This window comes from Scyliorhinus canicula, chromosome 1 (genome assembly GCF_902713615.1).
Source record: "Scyliorhinus canicula chromosome 1, sScyCan1.1, whole genome shotgun sequence".
Classification (NCBI taxonomy): Eukaryota; Metazoa; Chordata; class Chondrichthyes; order Carcharhiniformes; family Scyliorhinidae; genus Scyliorhinus; species Scyliorhinus canicula.
In genome coordinates this window covers 25,428,431-25,452,045 of record NC_052146.1, presented here as the reverse complement: position 1 = coordinate 25,452,045, position 23,615 = coordinate 25,428,431, and the positions used below count along the sequence as shown (strand labels likewise).

The 23,615-nt window shown below is 45.5% G+C and overlaps 1 protein-coding gene across 3 annotated transcripts in view; it reads right to left on the bottom strand.

Moving 5' to 3' along the window:
• The window catches only part of inpp5jb (inositol polyphosphate-5-phosphatase Jb), a 138,913-nt gene that overhangs the window by 62,876 nt on the left and 52,422 nt on the right, over positions 1-23,615 (bottom strand). For all 3 annotated transcript variants that reach the window (XM_038775342.1, XM_038775214.1, XM_038775267.1), the window contains one exon: positions 13,111-13,218. In XM_038775342.1, the coding sequence (XP_038631270.1) occupies positions 13,111-13,218 (108 nt within the window). The remainder of the gene's footprint in view (positions 1-13,110; positions 13,219-23,615) is intronic.

Here is a 23,615-nt window from a genome sequence, read left to right as displayed (position 1 = left end):
GAAACAGCCCCATTATCTGCCAAGTTGGACTTTGTGAAGACAATTATGCCGCAGTTTTTGCCAATTTGGTGTGTCAAAGCTGCAGAAATACTTGGCAGGATCTTGGTAGACACAGCAAATCAATGCTATCTATTGAGTGGCAGTCACTAAACTGAGATCGGGAACAAGAATGGGCGGCACGGTAGCACAGTGGTTAGCACTGTTGCTTCATAGTGCCAGGGACACGGGTTCGATTCCTGACTTGGGTCACTGTCTGTCCGGAGTTTGCACTTTCTCCCCGTGTGTGCATGGGTTTCCTCCGGGTGCTCCGGTTTCCTCCCACCGTCCAAAGATGTGCAGGATAGGTGGATTGGCCATGCTAAATTGCCCTAGTGACCAAAACGGTTAGGTGGGATTACTGGGATAGGGTGAAGGTGTGGGCTTAAGTAGGGTGCTCTTTCCAAGGGTTGGTGCAGACTCGATGGGCTGAATGCCCTCCTTCTGCACTGCAAATGATTTCCAGTGCTGTGTTTTAATGCATAAGATTGCCTGTCAATGATATCAAATTCCAATAAGGACAGCTCCCTTCAAGATATCTCTTGTTCTGGACTGTCATTCTCCTACTTTGCTATTGCTCAACCTCCCAGGGCCCAGCCAGGACTGGTAATTACCCTTGTTGTTTGGGGCTGGGGGCTATAAATTGCTCAGCATGGTCAGTATCGCTTGACCACGTTCTCGCACTCAAAATCTGTGCAGCTACCCACCCCCAAATAGCAAGGATCTCGTGCTGAAAAAGTATCAGAAATACTCTGCTAGATGATTAGAAGGTGGGTAATCGGTGTTATGTGTGTGTGCTGTTACGAGGCAGTTACAATGAATCTTTGAAATAGCTCTCTACAGGCGGGGATTTGTTACAAGAGTGCTGTGTGTCACAACCACAGTACACCACGTTACGATACTGGGTTCTCACTCAACATGTTCGAACTGAAAGTACAGGCGTGTAGCCAGATACTAACTTAATTGAGTTGCAACTCCAGTTAACTGTATTCAATTACTCACAGAACCAGCCACACACATTGCTGCTGATCAAATTTGCACTCACACCCCAAGAACCGAGAAGAGGAAGTCACCCCTTCGCTGTCCCAAAGGTGACATTCTACAGTCTTTACAGAATCACAGAATCTACAGTGCAGAAGGAGGCCATTCAGCCCATCGAATGTGAACCGGCCCTTGGAAACAGTACCCTACCTAAGCCCATACCTCCACCCTATCCCCAGACTTCCACCCTACCCCCCTAACCCTACCTTATCTTACCTTTTTTGGACACAAAGGGCAACTTAGCATGGCCAATCCACCTAACCTGCACATCTTTGGACTGTGGGAGGAAACCGGAGCACCCGGCGGAATCCCACGCAGACACGGGGAGAACGTGCAGACTCCGCACAGACAGTGACCAAGCCAGGAATTGAACCTGGAACCCTGGAGCTGTGAAGCCATTGTGCTAACCACTATGCTACCATGCTGCCCTAGCAACAAGACTGGGCGCAGAAAGAATATTGGTCTTAGCAGCTCCATATTCAGGCTTGCCTGAGCAAGATGTACTCCAGAGTAATGATACTTCAGACCGGACAGTTGGTTTGTGATGCAGAATTGAGGCCAGCAGCGCGGGTTCAATTACCCAACCAGCGGAGGTTCCGACTTTCAACCTTGCCCCTCGCCTGAGGTGTGGTGATCCTCAGGTTAAATCACCACCAGTCAGCTCTCCCCCCTCAAAGGGGAAAGCAGCCTATGGTCATCTGGGACTATGGCGGTTTAACCATAAGTAGCCTAGATAGCCCCTAAGCGTATAGAGACACTGACAGTCTACAAAAGTGACAGGTGTATTTCAACACAGGTGAATGTGAGGCCATTCATTTAGGGCCAAAAGGGAGAATCTGAATATCAGTCAAATGGTGAAAATCTGGGAACAGATAATAGAAAGTCAGTCGATACAACTTAACAGGCTAGAATATTAAAGAAAGGAAGTTGTGCTGCAGCTGTATAAAATCTTAGCTACACCACATCTGGAAGATGGCGAAGGGTTGCCAACCCTCCAGGATTGGCCTGGAGCCCCCTAGGGATTGAAGATCAATCTGGTGGACACTGTTGTGTGCGGCTGTGGAGAAAAAAAAATAATCACAGGGACATTAAAAATATTTATTTTGTCATTTTCTTTAAACATTTCACTTCACCAGATAGGAAAACTTTGATAAAGGATGTTTGATTGACAGTCAAGCATCATCCAAATGGGAAATGAGTCTTTTTGGCTTTCCAGTTGGCGGAAGGCGGCAGAACATCGCATGGATGGGTGTATGGGCCTACTATGGTTGAAGCGTGGGGCAATACATGTAATCACAGTTGACAATCCTAATACAGCATAAGGTTCGGAGCACTGCACCCGAGAAAGGATACAAGCATCAGAATGTTACCAGGGTTCAAGGGCAAGGTCAGAAGAGATTACAGAAACTTAGATACAAAACAGAAAATGCTGGAAATACTCAGCAGATCTAGCAGCATCTACGGAAAGAGAAACAGAGTCAACATTTCAGGTCAATAACCTCTCATCTGACCGAGGGAAAGTGGATTTCAAGCAACTGAAACATGGGAGGGCGGGGGTTAGAAGCAGTGAATAACTGCTCAAAACTTGATCAAATCTGAAGCTGACTGATTTTGGCGTTAAATGTTAGTATAAAAGTAGAGAAGTATTGTTGCAATTGTATAGGGTGTTGGTAAGATCACATCTGGAGTATTGTGTCCAGTTTTGGTCTCCTCATTTGAGGAAGGATGTGGCGGCATTGGAGGCAGTTCAGGGGAGGTTCACCAGATGATTCTGGCAATGAAAGGGTTGAGGTACGAGGAGAGATTAAACCATTTGGCCTTATACTCACTTTGGGAGAATGAGAGGGGAGCTTATTGAGTTATAAAAAAAATACAAAAAGTGATTGATAAAGTAAACGTAGACCCCTTGTAGGGAAATCTAAAACGACAGGTCACAGATATTAGGTTGAGAGGTGGTAGATTTAAAACTGAGATGAGGAGGAACTACTTCTCGCAGAGCGTGGTGAATTTGTGGAACTCGTTACCCTATAGTGTTTTCAAGAAAGACATAAGACACATTTCTGATTTTTAAAAATGGGTTAAAGGGATATGGGGAACAGGCAGGAAGATTTATTTGAAACCAGGAAGTGATCATCCACGATCTGGTTGAATGGTGGAGCAGGCTCAAAGGGGTGAATCGACTTCTTCTTCTCCTAATTCCTATATAAACCCAGTAGTGGCAGTGCCAGTGTGAGGTATGCAGTTACTTTCTCCGTCTTCATCTACTTTTCAGCCAGTCCAGCAGCATTGACATGGCAATCTATTCATTCATCTGGTAAAGGAGATGCTTAAGGTGCAGCTGACTGCCCACACAAAAACTCCAGTTAACATTATAATTTGCCAAACACACTGCACGTATTTATTTTCTTAAACCTGTCATTCAAAAAATATTTTGCTAATTAAAGTCTTGATTATAAACATTGTTTTAATTTTAATTTGAACCAAAATTTTTATTTTAGAATAAATTCTGAAAATAAAATTCAGAAAACCTAAGGGAAGCTGTGAGCTGTAAGTTTGAACAGGACAAACCACAATGTTTTCACAAGGGGTCATGGTTTGTCACGAGATCTAAATGTTTCCACGTAGAATTACGACCAATCTATTTGGGTCTGACCGTTTGATTTGAAGTGGACTGAACACATAAAAAATATCTTTTATAATAAAAATTCATTATCACGCTTCCTTCTCTATCTCAAAACATGGAGGCTTCAATCAATGATTCACATTATTGTGTAATTATTTGTTCTGGTAGGGGTTCTCGGACGTGATGTCCGAGGTTCTGAGTGTGGAGGTGATTCCAAGTCCAGAGGTGGCGATATTTGAGATGTCGGAAGACCCAGGAGTCCAGGGGGTGAGAGAGGCCGATGTTTTGGCCTTTGCCTCCCTGATAGCCTGGAGACGGATTTTGTTAAGATGGTGGCGGAATTCGGAGCCACCAAAAGCGGGAGCGTGGGTGAGTAACCTGGCAGAATTCCTGAGGCTGGAAAGGTTAAGTTCACTCTGCGAGGGTTGGCAGATTCACCCGGAGTTGGAAACCTTTTCTCGATTTCTTTAAGGAGTATTGAGGGGTCTGACTGAGGTTATAATTGAATTTCCATCGTCAGCAACTCAATCCTCCAAACTCAAACTGTGATCCCACCCTGACCTTTTCTCGTTCTGCTCAAGTCTGTATCCAATCCATTTGCTCAATTCCAGCAGGCATGGATGACAATGTTTTACTCTGTTCAAAACAAGATGGAAGAATAGAAGCAGTGGAAAGAAATGCGGATCGGCACATTCACTGCAAACGACAGTCCAATTGCACATACCCACACATTGGAGAAACAGATTTCCTTTGTCCATTTTTCCTTTATCCTAAGTCGGTTTTTGGGAGAACTACCTGGGTATACTTCTCCCCGCCTCCACGTTCATAAGGTGCACTGGGAACGGCAAGGGCTCAGCTGTGAAGGCTCTGAGTCGGGAAGACAGCTGTTGAATGGCGGTCATTAAAATATCTGAGGAGTTTCACTTTGCCAACGACAGCAGAACCAAACGACTTAAATTATCTATGTGTTGTAATTTAACGCACAAACTGAATTATGTAATATATGTGAAAACCAATAAAAACATTTATTAAAAAAATATCTATGAGCTCTTCAGTTAGCCATGGTAGAAGGGTCAGAATAGAAGCAAATCTGCTGCTTTTTTAATAAAAAAACAACCAAAATCCTTTTAAGGATCATCATGGTTTCCAGACAAACAAGGGCCATTTGTTTAGACAACACAAATGATCCCAAATGATCCCTGCTGTTAAAATATTAATTTGGATTATTAACAACAGTGATACATAATAATAAAAATCTTTATCCAATATTGTACTCTGGCTTTTCACAGACTTGAACACATCTGCCAATGGAAAGGAAAATAAAATCTTAATTGTGTAAATAATCATTTTTGACAACACTTGTTTAGTAGTTTCCAGTAATTGAAGCTGCTGCCCTAAATTGGTGACTGCTTCATTTAAAATTCACTCGTGTGCAGAGTTAAGTAGCACGTGCCAGTAATAGGCATCTTAAAGGGGAATTGACTTTGTGGGAAAAAAATGCCTGATAAACCCTTCCAGATTTGTTTGGAAATCCCTGAACATTTAAATCATGTCAGAAACCACGGTTACGAGTATATAACCCCACAAAGATGAAGAGTACAAATGGCTGCTCTAAATTTTCTACCACACCGAAAGTAAAAATCTCGCCAAAGACCTGGTTAATGGAGCCATGGAAAAAGAGGAGTTAAATATCCATTTAAGGGGAAGGGAGAGACAAAAAGAATGGAAGTGAATGTACGATGGAAGGAGGCTCCTGTGAATCACAACACCAGATGGAGCAATTGGGCCAGCTGGCCTGTTTTTCTGCTATACATTCCATGTGGTTTATGGAAATGTGAGTAACGGAGGGATGGAAGGAGCCAGTGACCAGAGATATAGAGGTGCAGTTTAGGCACAGAGGGATACCTTCTAAAGGGAGAGGATGAACAATGTCAGAGGAACCACTCAAGATCAAGATTCGCAGACGTAGATTTTGCCTTTGTGCGACAGTGTAACAACAGCCTGCAATTAGAAAGCACCTTCAAACTTTCTCTCCACATGGGAGAAATCAGGACAGTTTTAATCAAGGAACCAAGGAACTAGTTTTTAAAGGAGTTTTTTTAAAGGGATAGAGAGCGGTAGAGAGATTTAGGAAACCAATTCCAGAGCCTAGGGTCAAGATGCTGAACAGTAAAAGTCTTACAACATCAGGTTAAAGTCCAACAGGTTTGTATCAAATCACTAGCTTTCGGAGCACTGCTCCTTCCTCAGGTGAATGCCTGGTGTTGTAAGACTTCTGACTGTGCTCACCCCAGTCTAATGTAGGCATCTCCCCATCAAGATGCTGAAGGTATGGTTGCCAAACAGTGGGGGTTCCTGGATAAAACTCCGCTAATAGGTAACAATTTATCCAGTACAAATGTAGAAATTCATCTCGTACAGATGTGGGAATGCAGTAACTGTGAACATCTGGCTTCACTCAATGTGGAAAAAAGCATTAAAACTAAATTATGCTGGTGTATGTATAAACTACATAAATATCTTCATCAAAGATTTTAACTTATTTTGATTCCTCTTCCACTCTGATCAGTCTTCTTCTGAATTAACTGGATTTGGCATGATTCTAAAGACATTGAATGTCTTCTACGACCCAGCCCTGTTGGCCATGATTCATCTGTAAGGTTAGTTCAGTATTGGTGAAAATTATCAGAAAATAATATGGCAAACCCTTCAGTATAATCATGGACTGTTAGTGTAGATGAGAACTCTTTAGTAAAGGTGGGACTCTTCAGTATGGATGAAGACTCTTCATTTAAGATGTGGACTATTCAGTAGAGACAAGGACACTTCGAAAGAGACAAGAGGACTCTTTAAAATAAGCCCAGGACTCTAAGTGTAGACTTGGACTCTTCAGTATAGATCAAGGCTCTTCAGTATCCATGGTTTGAGCCCATGGCATCCATGAGCAGTCTGGTTTAGCTCACTCGGCTAAATCACTGGCTTTTAAAGCAGGCCAGCAGCACGGTTCGATTCCCGTACCAGCCTCCCCGGACAGGCACCGGAATGTGGCGATTAGGGGTTTTTCACAGTAACTTCATTGAAGCTTACTCGTGACAATAAGCGATTTTCATTTTTTTCATTTCAAATTGGCAGGCCATTTAAATCTCTCCCAAGTTTGATTTCCAATCCTGTCCATTGGAAGGAATTTTTATTTTTTATCATTTGTTCATGGGATGTGGGTGTCGCTGGTTGAGTCAGTATTTATTGCCCATCCCTAATTGCCCTTGAGGGGGCAGTTAAGAGTCAACCACATTGCTGTGGGTCTGGAGTCACATGTAGGCCAGACCGGGTAAGGATGTCAGATTTCCTTCCCTAAAGGACAATAGTGAATCAGATGGATTTGTCCGACAATCGACAATGTTTCCATGGTCATCATTAGACTTGTTGATGACCTGCCGTAATGGGATTCGAGCCCAGGCCCCCAGATCATTATTCTGGGACTCTGGGCTACTAGTCCAACAACAATACCACTATGCCACCACTTCCCACGGTGTAGACTGGGCTCCGTGTTCAAGGTCAAAATCAGCACCACTGCTCCGGAACTGTTTTCACAGTGTGTGTTACAGTTTGGAGATGATCCAAGTTCATTAATCTCAGGTCAGAACATGAGCACATTTTGATGTATTTCAGTGAGTGTTAATTAGTCTTTGCAACATGCAGAGAAATGCTTCAGTAAAAACCCTTCATCCTGTGGTCACTGGATGTTGGTAATTTTCAGTGCTCAAGTTAAAGTACCTTCTCAGGCACTTTGTTAACAATATAAAAGATTCAGGAAATGCGGGAAAACTCACCATGACAGTCTGTATCTGTGGAGAAGGAAGCAGAGTTAACTCTGCGCTCAGGAATCATATGGACTCAAAGTATTAATTGTGGAAGGATTTTCTGTGCAACCCGCTGCGTGATTTTTGGCGGTGGAGGCAGCCCGCCAGCAGGAAATTCTGGTTGTCCAACGGGATTTCCCGTTGAATGCACCCCTTGTCACCGGGAAACTGGTCGGAATATCCTGCAAGAGTAAACAGCCAGTAAATTCCACCCTCTGTTTTTCTCTCTCCACAGATGCTGCCCGAGCTGCTGAGTTTTTCCAGCAATTTTCGGCTTGATTTCAGATTTCCAACATCCACAGTGTGACATTATATGGAATGTCTGGAATATAAAGGGTTAATGTAATATCATCATTGCCCACTAGATGGAGCTAGATGCAGAACTATATAAAGCACTGACTCTCAGGCTTCTGGGAGAGGGCTTCTGGGAGAGGGCTGGAGAGAGTGCACAGGAGAGATCTAGAGAGGCCAGAGTACAGTTATAGACAGTGTAGAGACTAGTGTTAGTGGAGTGTAGATTACTAGATTATTGCTTGCTATAGGAGTAACTGGTCGAGCTTTGAGAAGTAGTGTAATAAATGTTGGCTTTGTTCTTGAATTTAGCTTCTGTGGCCTTTGTGAACACTACGACATCTATCCTGATAATAAGAATCAGAAAGAACACCACACACAGCATTTTGCTTTTATTAACACAAGATTCACATTAGGTTGGAGGGTGACCGAGTATATCTTGTACTTTCATCAGCTCCCTGTCCCCATATTAATACACATGTGCACAATGTTACAAACATCTTGATGCAATAGGAGTTTATTTCATTCCAGCACGTGTGCTGGAACAGCGGACTCCTTCAATACACATCAGAGAGATTCAGCACTGCAAAGCATTCTTGGAGAATTGCGAAAGGGTGTTTTGAAGACGTCTGCAATTCATGCTGTGCTCAATCCTAACACCCGTGTCCTGCCGCTTCCTGCCAGCAACAAGTGTAATGAACCCAGATCAATAATTAATGCAGGCACCACAACGAGCTGCTGACAGTTTCTGGTATTTTTCCACCTCTCCCTTGCCAACAAATTCGATGGATGAAATATTTGGACAGAATACCTCAGTGGCTCATTCGGCGTGATCAGACAAAGGAACATTTCATACCTGCTCACAACCACCTCTTGCTGGCTCCCTCGCTTAAGAAACATTTGCACCTATTTTAAAGGCAGGTTCATACAGAAACAGAAAGTGGAATATTCTACTTGTCCAGAAGATTGACTCCAACACACCTCTAACACACACCTGGAGAGGCTCATGTGGAACTTTCCATCTTAAAGCAAACAGTAACACAACAGAAGGATCCAGGGGTTCAGCCGCTGGTCAGTGCTGAGCGAGCAAGTCTCAACTGGATCATTTCAGCTGAAGTATCCTTGAGCTTGGGAGTGGAAAAGAATAAAACATCCCAGCCCCTGATCCCTAGGCAGTGAAAAGAATGTGTGTACAGACGACATGATCATATCACAGAACATCATCCCAGGCGGTATTTGGGAAAAGAAGGTTGAAATTCTGAATGCATGCACGACAGGTTTAACATTTTCTAGATCCATGCAGAAAACACAGATTTCTTAGTAATTATAAAAATATTAGTGACGATTTTGGGTATCGATCTCTTTGATCCGACTACACCGCACGCACATGTCCTAGACTAGAAAAAGCTGTTCATTCTAGAAGTCTAATGGGCATCATTAATACGATTACTGGTTGCCACGCCGACGCTTGTAATCTAAACCATACACAAATCCTGAAAAGGAGCCGATTTCCATTGAAAAAAAACATCAATCCACAGGTTTTTATTTCTCCAAACATCCTCACAGCGGCAGTTCCAAAGAAAAACCCGTCTTCATTAAGCATGCACATGAAACACTATTTTCAAAAACTGTTTTATTCTGTAAACAAAAGCTACAGTGTGTACAGTACGGACCCTCAAACAGAAAATAAATGAATGACCAATGAATCTATCGATGTTGAGATTGATCAGCCTAATCTTGCAGGACCTCAAATCAGTGGGACACCAACATCCCTCAGTATTTTCTTCCTTTACAACGTGAAAAGCTTTTAAAAACAAGCTTGGCATTATTGGCAGGATAAATCTAATGCAGTGCAGTGAGGAATGATTCATTTTAGTGGGAAGAACGAGGAGAGGCAAAATAAACTGAAAGATACAATTCTAATGAGGGTGCTGAGGTAGATGCACCTGGTGCGATGAGTGTACAAATCATTGAAGGTGGCAGGGCTGGTTGAGGCCTGGGCTCCATACATATAATTCAGGGACGTACCGTACAGAAACAAGTAAGTTGGGAGGAACATTTATACAACATAGGCCAGGCATCAATTGGAGTATTGTGCCCAATACTGGACACCCCATTATAGGAAGGATGTGAAGAAGATGCAGAAAAGATTTACAAGAACGGTTCCTGGGATGAGGGACTTCAGTTACATAGATGCACTGGAAAAGATGGGGCTGTCTCCCAAGAGGAAACATAGAAGGTACGAGCAGGAATAGGCCTTCGAGCCTGCTCTGCCATTTATCACAATCGTGGCTGATCATAGAATATACAGTGCAGAAGGAGGCCATTTGGCCCATCGAGTCTGAACCGACCCACTTTAAAAAAAAATTTAGAGTACCCAATTCATTTTTTCCAATTAAGGGGCAATTTAGCGTGGCCAATCCACCTATCCTGCACATCTTTGGATTGTGGGGGCGAAACCCACGCAAACACAGAGAGAATGTGCAAACTCCGCACGGACAGTGACCCAGAGCCGGGATCGAACCTGGGACCTCAGCGCCGTGAGGGAGCAATGCTAACCACTACGCCACCATGCTGCCCTCATCGACCCACTTAAGGCCTCACTTCCACCCTATCCCTATAACCCAATAACCCCAGCTAACCTTTTTGGACACTAAGGGCAATTTAGCATGGCCAATCCACCTAACCTGCACATCTTTGGACTGTGGGAGGAAACTCACGCAGACACTGGGAGAACATGCAGACTCCGCGCACACAGTGACCCAGCGGGGAATCGAACCTGGGACCCTGGCGCTGTGAAGCCACAGTGCTATCCACTTGTGCTACCCGACTCCAATCGTCCAACTCAATAGCGTAAACCTGATTTCTCCCCATAACCCATGAACCTATTCACCTCAAGTGCCATATCTAGCTGCCTCTTGAATCAATTCAATGTCTTAGCCTCAACTACTTCCTGTGGTAATGAATTCCACAGGCTCACCACTCTGGGTGAAGAAGAAATGTCTCCTCATCTCTGTCCTAACTGGTTTACCCGAGTCCTCAGACTGTGACGCTTGGGTCTGGACACACCCACTATCGGGAACATCTTCCCTACATCCACCCCATCTAGTCCTGTTAGAATTTTATAAGTCTCTATGAAATCCCCCCTCATCCGTCTGAACACCAGCAAAAACAATCCTAAAACCTCGGTAAGAAGAGGGGATTTGATCGAGGTATTCAAAAAGGTGAAGGGTCAGAACAGAGCAGAGAAGGAGAAACAGTTCCTGTTGGTGGAAGGATTGAGAATCAGGGACATCAATTTAAGGTGATTGGTAACAAAGCCAAAGATGACATGAGGGGAAACCTTATTTTACACAGTGAGTGGTTAGGAACTGAAATGCACTGTCTGCGAATGTGGCCATGGCCAATTGTGGGTTTCAAAAGGAAATTGGAAAAGTGCCTGCAGAGAAATATTTGCAGAGCAAGAGGAAGAGGCAGGAGAGTGAGAAGATATGACGCTCTTGCTGCGAACTAGCACGGTGGACTGAATGGTTTACTTCTGTGCTGTAACCATTCTATTTAATGACTATTCTTGATTTATGTCATCTCCTATCAGTCTTGATGATGCCCTGCACAGTGCACATTATCCTTTTAGTTATGTTTCTCAAGTTAAAAATGTAGTCGGTACAAAAATCAAGGCAAATTTTCAGCCTGTTTTGGGTTTGGCTGGTGAAACGATACAAGACTGATTAGGACCTGGGCAATGCATGATCATTCACCACAGGAAGTGATAACTGTCTACAATTCTTTTGATAACCAAACCCTAGTCTTGCCCCACTCTGTGCTGATCCTCTCCGGTAGTTAAGGGTTACAACCACTGGTCTTCTCGAAAGTTACAGACTCCTGATTCTCTACTCCAAACATACAGCTTGTACCTCATGAACCCACTTCTCTCCTTCGCTCACTCAAGGAAATCACTTATATCTAATGTGAACTGAGAGCGCCTTGCCTCGCAATATCTTCCATTTTCTCTCTTATAATAATTATTAATGTCACAAGTAGGCTTACATTAATACTGCAATGAAGTTACTGTGAAAATCCCCTCGTCGCCACAATCCGGCGCCTGTTCAGGTACACAGAGGGAAAATTCAAAATGTCCAAATTACCTAACAGCATGTCTTTCGGGACTTGTGGAAGGAAACCAGAGCATCCGGAGGAAATCCATGCAGACCCAGGGCATACTTTGCACAGTAGCCCAAGTGGGAATCAAACCTGAGACCCTGGAGCTGTGAAGTAACAGGGCTACCCACAGTGCTACACAGGTGATAACTCTTGCTATGGTACAGGCCCATGGTCACCAGCCGACTTGCTACTTCATGTATACTTAAGACAGACAGTGTCAACAGGCTCTTCATTGATGTAGGCATCATAATCAGCCCAATCGTCTGCAGGAGTCACTGCACAGCATAAAAACACAAGACATAGGAGCAACAGTAGGCCACTGGGCCCATCAAGCATATTCCACTGTTCAATACCGCCATGGTTGATTTTGGGCTTCAACTCCATTTACCTGGCCGTTCCCCATATCCCTTAACTCCAAGAGACCAAAAATCCATTTATCCCAGCCTTAAATATATTTAACCATGGACCCAACAGGAACTCAGACAAACATTTTTCCTTCTTACTGATGGATACGAAGGTCAACTGCAACATCCACCATTAACCACTGCTGACATAGAATCCCTACAGTGCAAAAGGAGGCTATTTGGCCCATCGAGTCCGCACCAACCCTCTGAAAGAACACCCCACCCAGGCCTAATTCCCCACCCTATCCCCATTACCTCACCGAACCTTTGGACATTAACAGACAATTTGGCACGGCCAATCCACCTAATCCGCACATCTTGGACTGTGGGAGGCAACCGGAGCACCCGGAGGAAACCCACACAGACACGGGGAGAAAGTGCAAACACCACACAGACAGTCACCCAAGGTCGGAATCAAACCAACGTCCCTGGCGCTGTAATGCAGCAGTGCTAACCACTGTGCCACCCATGCCGGTCTCAGCCCAAACTCGGAGCCTGAAGTAAAACACCACAGGGTGCAATGGGGGAGACAATCTGTGAAACATACAGCCCCAAAAGTCTTGCCATTGATACCCAATTTGCATTGAATTAGCAAATGTAAAAGAGAAATTCCATTTCTTTCCACTAACGTCACTCATCCACTTGACAAATACAAGATTCCCAACTGCTAAAAGAAAGAAAAGTCTTTACTTACCCAATGACGTACATGTCAATTCTTGCATCAACCGAATTAAGGCCCAAAAGAGAAATGACGTCATCAGGGGGAACAGCAGTGCCAACATTCCATGTGACTATTTGCATACTGTCAAAATTAGAAATAAGTTTTTTTGTTAATAGAAGGAAACAGCTTTGAAGCAGAACATACTGAACAAGCACAGGCCCAGTTTCCTCCTTTGTGTTGCTGAATAAGTGGGATTGGGGCCTACAGAGTTCAGTGCCAACTAAGAGACTCTCCACGAGATAAAGTGGGTTTCGCCCTGCTCGAAAGGCTGGGGAGAGGATTGTTGCGTGTGAGGCAGCAGGAAAGGAAGGGTTGAGTACTGGTGTTGTAGGCCTGCATCAGCACTCTGGAGTTTGCCCCATAACCTTTTGGTATAAGGTGCAGAACTTTCTTTCATGAGCAAACAGGTGGGTAAAATCCATGACAAGGTATATGGCAAAAGGTACATGGAAGGAAAGGAATGGATTGGCCAGTTATCCCCCTTCCATTTTATGTTCCCTTGTTCCTTTCTTCTAATTGCTTTATTTTCAGGAGGATCAGGTTTTGCAATGGCTCCCAGCCTGTTTGCTTCATCAACATTTATCTGTTTAGTTTTAATTTCAGAGGCACTTTTTGACTCTCAAGTTCTACTGCACGCACTCAATGTTCCTGTTTCTTGGTGTTCTTCCATTCTGTCCCGAAAATTCTTTCATACAAAATTGCAGAGTAACTTCCGAACTAAAATAAGTAAACAGGAAAAGGAAACACAGTTGGAACAAGTAGATTCACTGAGTGAGATCTCCTGGTTGCTCAGCCGACGGGAGGTTTCAGTCCTGCCGATGGCGCACCAACGCCGCGGGGTTCCTGGCGGCATGGGATTCAATCGGAAACCCCATTGACAGCGGCGGGAGAAGATCCCGGCACAGGCCAATGGCGGGCTGCCTCCCACCACAGAGAAACATATCACAGGAAAGCCAAAGAACCTCGCCCACTCTCAAACCCGTCATCATTTTAATGATATCTTCTTAGCCTTTTTCTGCTCAAGTGGAGATGATCCCAATATCTCAAAACAAGCTTCTCATCCCGATGAATAGACCTGTTTGCAACGGGTGTCCGATTTAATACCATAGAATCAAAATTTACAGTGCTGAAGGAGGCCATTCGGCCCATCGAGTCAGCACCGGCCCGTGAAAAGAGCACCCCACCCCAGCCCAGACCACCACCCTATCCCCGTAACCCAGTAACCCCACTTAACCTTTTTTGGATACTAAGGGCAATTTAGCATGGCCAATCCACCTATCCTGCACATCTTTTGTGGGAGGAAACCGGAGCACCCGGAGGAAACCCACGCACACACGGGGAGGACGTGCAGACTCCACACAGACAGCGACCCAAGCCGGGAATCGAACCTGGGACCCTGGAGCTGTGAAGCAACAGTGCAAACCACTATGCTACCGTGCTGCCTCTTAACTAAAGTATTTTTTAGTTAAAAGTCTCTTTTTCATTGAAGAAAGTTACTTAATTTGAAACGTCTTATTTAAGAGTTTCCAGAACAGAATGAGAAATAATTGGGCTGTGCAGTTGAATTGCAACTCTCCTCAGAATAATGGGAGTATTTATCATTCATCCTGCTCAGTCATTCAAGTGTGCTGGGAAATGATGAGTCTCAATGTTAATATTAAATAGGTGTTTAATTGTATTCAGATAGTGGGCATTAACTGGGAACTCACATGTGCTTCCACATATACAATCAGGCTAAAACGATGGATTTGGAAGCACATATTGTAATATGTTTCTGTCCAATTAAATATTACCATGAGCTCAGCTCCAGTTTAATCCTTTACGGCCTAATTACCTTAACTGTAATACTTGTTGACCTTAGTCATACTTGTGCGAAGGGTGCTACACTTGATCTTAGCTTTCCTAATTGGTCTTAGCTTTCCTAATTACGGATCTGTTTGCTACTTCTTAACTTATCTTAGAAAATCAGGGTCGGGATTCTCCGACCCCCCCACCGGGTCGGATAATCGCCCCCGCCGTGTCCCGAAGTCTCTGGCATCAGAGATTCGGCGGGGGTGGGAATCGCGCCGCGCTGGTCGGCGGGCCCCCCCACCCCCCGGCGATTCTCCAGCCCGTGATGGGCCGAAGTCCCTCCGCAGTCATGCCTCTCCCGCCGGCGTGGATCAATCCACCTACCTTACCAGCGGGACCAGGCGGCGCGGGCGGGCTCCGGGGTCCTGGGGGGACGCGGGGCGATCTAGCCCCGGGGGATGCCCCCACGGTGGCCTGGCCCGCGATCGGGGCCCACCGATCGGCGGGCGGGCCTGTGCCGTGGGGGCACTCTTTTCCTTCCGCCTTTGCCATTGTCTTCACCATGGCGGAGGCAGAAGTGACCCCCTCCCCTGCGCATGCGCGGGGATGACGTCAGCAGCTGCTGACCCTCCGGCGCATGCGCGGACTTCCGCCGGCCGGCGAAGTCCCTTCGGCCCCGGCTGGCATGGCGCCAAAGGCCGTTCCCGCCGGCCGGCAGAGCGCCAACCACTCCGGCGTGAGCCTAGCCCCTCAATGTTAGGGCTTGGCCCCTAAAGGTGCGGAGACTTCCGCACCTTTGGGGCGGCCCGACGCCGGAGTGGTTCACGCCACTCCATCACGCCTGGACCCCCCGCCCAGCCGGGTAAGGGAGAATCCCGCCCCAGAAGAGAGAATATTGGTTTGTGATGGTCTCCATATTAAAATAATCTGCCAATATTTACTCCATGTTAAAAAAGCTAATTATCTACAATAGAAGCACTCAAGCACTTTGAGACATTTTGAACTTGTGAAAGATCCTATATGAATAGATCTAACCATCACCTCTTCACATTCAATGGCATGCCCATTGCTGAATCCCCATTATCAACAACATGAGGGTTACCATTGACCAGAAACTGATATCAAACTAGCCATATAAATACTGTGGCTACCAGAGCTGGTCAAAGGTGAGAAATTCTGCAATGTGTAACTCACCTCCTGACTCCCCAAAGTCTGCCCACCATCTGCAAGGCACAAGTCAGGAATGTAATGGAATACTCTCCACTTGCCTGGATGAGTGCAGCTCCAAGAACACTCAGAGGCTTGACACCATCCAGGACAAAGCAGCCCACTCAATTGCTACCCCTTCCACAAACATTTGCTCCCTCCATTTCCGATGAGCAGTGGCAGCCGTGTGTACCATCTACAAGATGTACTGCAGTAACTCACCAACGTTCATTAGGCAGCACCTTCCAAACCCACGACCACTACCACCTAGAAGGACAAGAGCAGCAGATACTTGGAAACCCCACCACCTGGAGGTTCCCCTCCAAGTCACTCACCACCCTGACTTGGAAATATATAATAATAATGTACAATAATCTTTATTAGTGTCACAAGTAGGCTTACATTAACATTGCAGTGAAGTTACCCTAGTCTGTAGGGTAGGTAAGGCAGTATCAGAGTATTGAACTTGATGCTCAATATTGAGGCTCAAAGGGCCGAGTGGCCGACTCCTGCTTCTATTTTCTATGTATACTTCTATGTAAAAAACAAGGTGGGATAAAAGCGATTCCATGGGTTCAGTACAGAGTAAGGAAGTCATCCAAGTTGTTAATGTACTACTGAAGCACCAACAGGTTGTAACTCTAAATAAAATTCCTCAATTGGATGAGAGATTTTGACTCAACAAGGAGAAATTACAATGCAATATAACTCATGACCTCCTCAACTAAACATGTAGCCATTAATTATTTCTTATTTACCCTATAATCACCTCTCAGTGACATCAATCAGGACAATGTCAGTCGCACAGTTGTTTCCAGACACAGCAAATTATATATAAAGCTCATCGAGTAGGAGGCTGCAATTGCGATGACGTCAATAATTCTCTCAAACTGTTCTCAAGCTGCCATCGCCGCCTCCTCCTCAATTAGCCCTCTGCATTGATGCTGTTGGGAGTCCTCACAGAATGGAAAGATCAGGTAGAGGGTCATCAACAGGGAAGCTCTCCAATTCTGAAAGAACCAATGCTATCACTGGGACTTGCAAAGCCGAAGACACAGATGAGGAGAGACACATCCAGTAGCCGAGCTGGCCTTGTAGTGACTCAAATACATTAACGGCAACACACCATGGTGCAAGTGACACTCTTGTTTGTTAAACAGTCACTGCTGTAAGCCTCTCCGTAGCCCCTTCACAGAACGGAGAGATTGTCATTTTCTCATTCATTCCAGGTGCTCTACAATTAACAATTGCTTCCATTTTCCTTATTAGGTGGGTATCGTTGACATTCAGATCAGATAATACCTCATTTCGATCTGCTTTAACAGTTAGTTAAGTTTACAGCTCTACCACCCTCCTTTGCACTGGAACACACAGCTCACTGTATATCAAGGGAATGCAATTTGCATAATTTTTGCTTTTCATATATGATCAGATAACTGGTTCATTTGGATGTGATTAGTTCAAAGTTGTAACTGACGGTAATGTTGCAATGATTGCAGCTCAGCTTTTTCCCTTCACTCCTCCCCTGAAGGATTCACATTTGCTGAGGTACAGCTCTACCATTCTGGTTAACCCACAGTGTCTCAGCCAAGTTAGACAGCAAGGGTTAGAAAGTTTCTCAACCACTGGTGCCACCACAGTCGCATGTACTATCTTCACTCCATCCTAACACATGCACATTTCTCGGCAGAAGTCACTGGGTAACTATTAGCAGCAGGAGACATATAACCATAAGAAATAGAATTGAAACATTTGACCCTTCGAGCCATTGAATGTAATCTTCCACATCAACTCCACCTTCCTGCTCCATTCCCATATTCCTCCTTCCTCTTAGAATCCAAAAGTCTATTGATCTCTGTTTTGAATAAACTCATTGCCGGAATTTTCCAGCCCCTCTGCGGTAGGTTTTTCCATGGCATAAGCGACTCGCCATTGACTGCTGGTGGAATCTTCCTGTCCTGCCAAGGTCAATAACCATTTGCTATGCTCGCCCATCCCACCACTGGAGAACCTGGTGCGGAAGATCACCTTCAGCAGGACCAAAGCACCCTGCTCTCCGGAAGATCCAAAAAAGCCCACCCATTGACTGAGCTTTCTCAGAGAATTCTGAATGTCCACAATCCTTTCTGAGTGCAGAAATATCTCCTCACGAAATGGTTGATCCCGTCTTCTCAAGGTGGTGACCCTGGTTCGAGGTTCCCAGCCGGGGAAACATCTTCTCAACACCCAAGTTCCTGAAGAATGATATGTTTTAATTAGATCACAACTCATTCTTCCGAATTCTAGGACCTGTAGATCAAGGCCCCATGTGATTGTAATAAGACTTACTAATCCCTCATAATGAAGGTTAACTTCTCATTTGCTTTCCCAATGGCTTGCTGTACAGGCATGCCAACCTCCTATAAATTGTGCACGAGAACTCCCAGATTCCTCTGAACACCATAGTCTCTCACCATTCACAGAATATTCTGCTTTTTTATTATTTCTTCAAAAGTAGATAACTTCCCAAAATGTTATTCCACCAGTCATATTCCTTCCTACTCACTTAACCTGTCTAAATCTTTTCTCAGCCTCAATGCGAGCTCCTCGCAGTTTACATTCCCACCGAGCTTTTTATCTTCAGAAAATTTAAAGGCATATAGAATCCTTTCACTTATGAGCTGAGGCATAGAATACAAGAGGAAGGAGGCTGGAACTATATCAACCTTTAGTTAATCCACAACTTGGCCACAGTGTGTAGCTCTGGTCACCTTATTACAGAAATTGCACGAGAGAGGGTGTAGAGGAGATTTCATAGAATCTATGGCATGGAGATAGGCCCTTCGGTCCAAACTGGTCCATGCCAACTAAAAAGCCCATTAAAGCTAACCCCATTTGTCTGCATTAGGCCCATATCCCACAAAAACCTTTCCTATCCACATATCTGTCAAAATGCCTTTTAAATGCTGTCAATGTCCCTGCCTCAACCACTTCCTCTGGCAGCTCATTCAACATAGGTACCACCCTCTGTGTAAAAAAAAGTTGCTCCTCAGGTTCCCATTAATTCTTTCCCCTCTTACCTTAAACCTATGCCCCAGTCCTCGATTCCCCAACCCTGGAAAAAGTGCTTTCACCCTATCCATGCCGCTCATGATCTTATACACCTCTGTGGTAACTCCTGCTGCATCATGGTGCCGAGGACCCGGGTTCGACCCTAGGTCACTGTCCATGTGGAGTTTGCACATTCTCCCCGTGTCTGCACGGGTCTCACCCCGCAACCCAAAGATGTGCAGGGTAGGTGGATTGATCACGCCAAGTTGCCCCTTAATTGGAAAAAAATAATTGATTACTCTTAAATTTATTTTTAAAAATTACCTTATTCAACTCTAAAAGATCACCCCTCAGTCTCCTATGCTCCAAAGCAAAAAGTCCTAGCCTGTCCAATCTCTCCCTATAACTCAGTCCTTTGCTGCTGTGCATAGAGACCTGGGTGTGCTAGTGCATGAGTTGCAAAAAGTTGGTTTACAGGTGTAACAGATGATTAAGAAGGGAAATGGAATTTTGTCCTTCACTGTTAGAGGAATGGAGTTTAAGACTAGGGAGGTTATGCTGAAATTGTATAAGGTGTTAGTGAGGTCACACCTGGAGTATTGTGTTCAATTTTGGTCTGCTTACCTGAGAAAGGACGTATTGGCGCTGGGGGGGGGGGGGGATTTTATAGAAACATACAAAATTATGAAGGGAATAGATAGGATAGAAGCGGGCAGGTTGTTTCCACTGGCGGGTGAAAGCAGAACCAGGGGATATAGTCTCAAAATAAGGGGAAGTAGATTTAGGACTGAGTTTAGGGGAAACTTCTTCACCCAAAGGGTTGTGAATCTATGGAATTCCCTGCCCAGTGAAGCAGTTGAGGCTCCTTCATTAAATGTTTTTAAGGTAAAGATAAATAGTTATTTGAAGAATAAAGGGATTACGGGTTATGGTGTTCAGGCCGGAAAGTGGAGCTGAGTCCACAAAAGATCAGCCATGATCTCATTGAATGGCGGAGCAGGCTCAAGGGGCCAGATGGCCTACTCCTGCTCCTAAGTCTTATGTTCTTATGTTCTCACCCCCCACAATGCATTACTCTCCCAATCTTCCTCTACCAGACCCCCATCACACCCCCCAGAGACCTCCTTAATTGGGAGACCCCCCCTCCCCAGGGACCCCCTTAATAGAGAGACCCCCATTCCCAGAGGCCCCTTAATAGAGAGAGCCCCCTTAATTTACTTTAATAAATTTAGAGGACCCAATTTTTTCTTCCAATTAAGGGCAATTTAGCGTGGCCAATCCACCCAACCAACACATATTTTGGGTTGTGGGGGGTGAAACCCACGCAGACACTGGGAGAATGTGCAAACTCCACACGGACAGTGACCCAGGGCCGGGATTTGAAACTGGGTCCTCAGCGCTGCAGTCCCAGTGCTAACTACTGTACCACTGTTCTGCTCCTGGGACCCCCTTAATAGAGACCCTGTCCCCAGGGACCTCCTTAATAGAGAGATACCCCCAAGGACCCCCATAATGGTGATCCCCCTCCCACAGGGACCATCCCCTCCCACAGGACCCATTAATAGGGAGAGCCCCCCAGGGACCCTCTTAATAGGGGTTTATCGCTCCCCAGGGAACCCCTTAATAGGGAGGACCCCCCTAATAGGGAGACTCCCTCCCCAGGGACCCCCTTAATAGGGAGACCCCCCTACCCAGGGACCCTGCTAATAGGTTGACCCCCCCCTTCCCAGGGAAACCCCCTTAATAGAGACCCCCGCCCCAGGGACCCCCTTAATACGGAGAGCCCCCTCCCCAGGGAGACCCCCCTCAACAGGGAGACCCCCTCTCCAAGGACCATCTTAATAGGCAGACCCCCAGGACTCAATTAACAGGGAGATGCCCCACTGACACCCCCCTACTGAGACCCCCTAACTAAAGGGACCCCCAACAAATCCCTCTCCCAAAAAGAGACCCCTGTCTGAAAGTTAGAGAGCAGTCCAGACAGGGGCAGTAAAATAAATTACAGTTGTAACACATATCTGGAAGCTCCACTGTCCATTCCTGGAAGGAGAACAGCTGTGACCTGTGTTTCAACCCTTCAGATCCATTAGCTGCAAGCCTTTCATTCATTCTAGTAGTGGGCTGTGATTGACAGCTTCCACAAAACAACTGTAGCCTAGATTCATTCATCCTCCTTCATGAATGAGTGACTCTAAGTGCAGAAACCCAATGTATGCAAACATCAACCACATCAAAGAGAGGTAAGTGTATTCAAATCACACACTTGAGTGATTGGAATGCACTTACCTCTTGCCAGTGATTAGGGGAGGGGGAGCCTTGCCAGTAATTGTGGGTGGGGGCTTTGCCACTGATTTTGGGGGAGGGGGGGGGGGATTTCACCGATGATTTGGGAGAAGGGGGCATTGCCAGTGATTTTTGGCAGAGCTGGGGACATTGCCAGTGATTTGGGAGGAGGGCTGTAGGGTTATTCTGAGATTAGGGTGCCCTTTAAAAAGGAGGCTCTGATCTCGGAGATCCGGTCTTACTGGTTTCTGTGGGTCCCACGGTGCGAATCTCCCCGACTCCAAAATAATATCTAAGTATCGGTGGATTATGCTCTGGATCGCACCAATCCACCTGGTGAGAATTGCACATTGTGGCTTTTCCGCCACAGACCACACATACAAATTAGAGTTGCACCCCAGAAACCCTCGAAGGAAGGGCAAAAGAAAATATTTAAGACTCAATGGGGGAGCTGGTGGTGTGGTGGTCAGTCACTGAACTAATAATCAAGAGGCCCAGGCTAATGCTCAAATCCGACTACGGCGGGTAATGGAATTTCATAGAATCATAAGAATTTACAGTGCAGAAGGAGGCCATTCAGCCCATCAAGTCTGCACCGGCCCTTGGAAAGAGCTCCCTACCCAAGCCCACACCGCCATCCTACCCCCGTAACCCCACCTAACCTTTTTTGAACACTAAGGGCAATTTAGAATGGCCAATCCAACTAACCTGTACATCTTTGGACTGTGGGAGGCAACCAGAGCACCCAGAGGAAACCCACGCAGACACGGGGAGAATGTGCAGACTCCACAGAGTCAGTTACCCAAGTTGAGAATCGAACTTGGGACCATGGAGCTGTGAAGTAACTGTGCTAACCTCTATGTTACTATGCTGCTCTATTTATTAAAAATAACTAAAATTTTGAAAACTGTAATTGAAATGCATACAGGAATGGTGAGCATGAAATTATCATGAAAACCCACCGAGTTCACGAATATCCTTCAGTAAAGTAAATCTGCTGTCCTTAGCCGGTGTGGTTTGCATGTGACTCCAGACCCACAACAATGTGATTGACACTTAACTTCCCTCAGAAAAGGGGCGGCACGGTGTGGCGTAGTGTTTAATACTGTTGCCTCATGGCACTGAGGATTACTGTCTATGTGGAGTTTGCACATTCTCCCCATGTTTGCGTGGGTCTCACTCTCACAACACAAAAGATGTGCAGGGTAGGTGGATTGGCCACGCTAAATTGCCCCTTATTGGAAAATTAAAGAGAATTTGGTACTTTAAATTTTTTTATTTTTTTTTAAAAAGAGGACAATAAAAATATTGCCTCTGAAATGGCCTAGTGCAGGCATTTTCAAATGGGGGTCGTGACCCGTGGGTGGGTCAGGTGTCGGGAGGGTCGCAGCGTTCCCGATCGCGCAAATTCACGCGCAATAGCCACAGCAGCCAGATTTTAACAATGCCGGCTGCAAGCGGCTTGGAAAGTGATGGCCGCGACCATATAAAAAAAATGTGGGCACACTCATCAGTACACAGGCGCAGCACCTAGCAAGGAGCACCTCCTGACGTCAGCGTGCTGATGCAGGAGATTTTTTAAAAATTCATTGTAATCTTCCTGCCTGAAGCGAGACAGAGAGCAGGTCACGTGCCCCGAACGCTGACGTCATATGCTTTGGGCATGATTGCAAATCCTCTATTTTGTCAGCAGAAAACAAGTAAATGAGGACCAAGCAGGCTCACCTCTCGCATTAAAGCTTAAGAGAAAATGGTGGGTCAGGAATGTCGGCCCGCGTGAGTCACGAAGGTCGGCCGGTTGGTAAAAATGGGTTCCTGGAAAAAAAGTGAGAGAAACACTGGCCTGGTGAGCCACCCAGTTCAAGGGCAATTAGGGACAAGCAACAAATTCTGGCCTCATCAGTGACGTGCCTGTCCCATGAATGAATAAATAAAATTAAGACGTCAGAACATCTCGGGAGCAACAGGCAAAAGCTGAGTCACTGCCTGAGCAGTGACAACAGGCCCAAAATAGCAAGAACAGCACAGAAGCAGTAACAATTACAGAACGCCAGAGGAAGCATAGAATCACACTCCCACAATTACTTCAGGATACAGAAGTCCCGGAACTGGGACAACTGGAGAAAAGGGTTCACAGGATACAGAACTGCTTAAACAGGATTGCACAC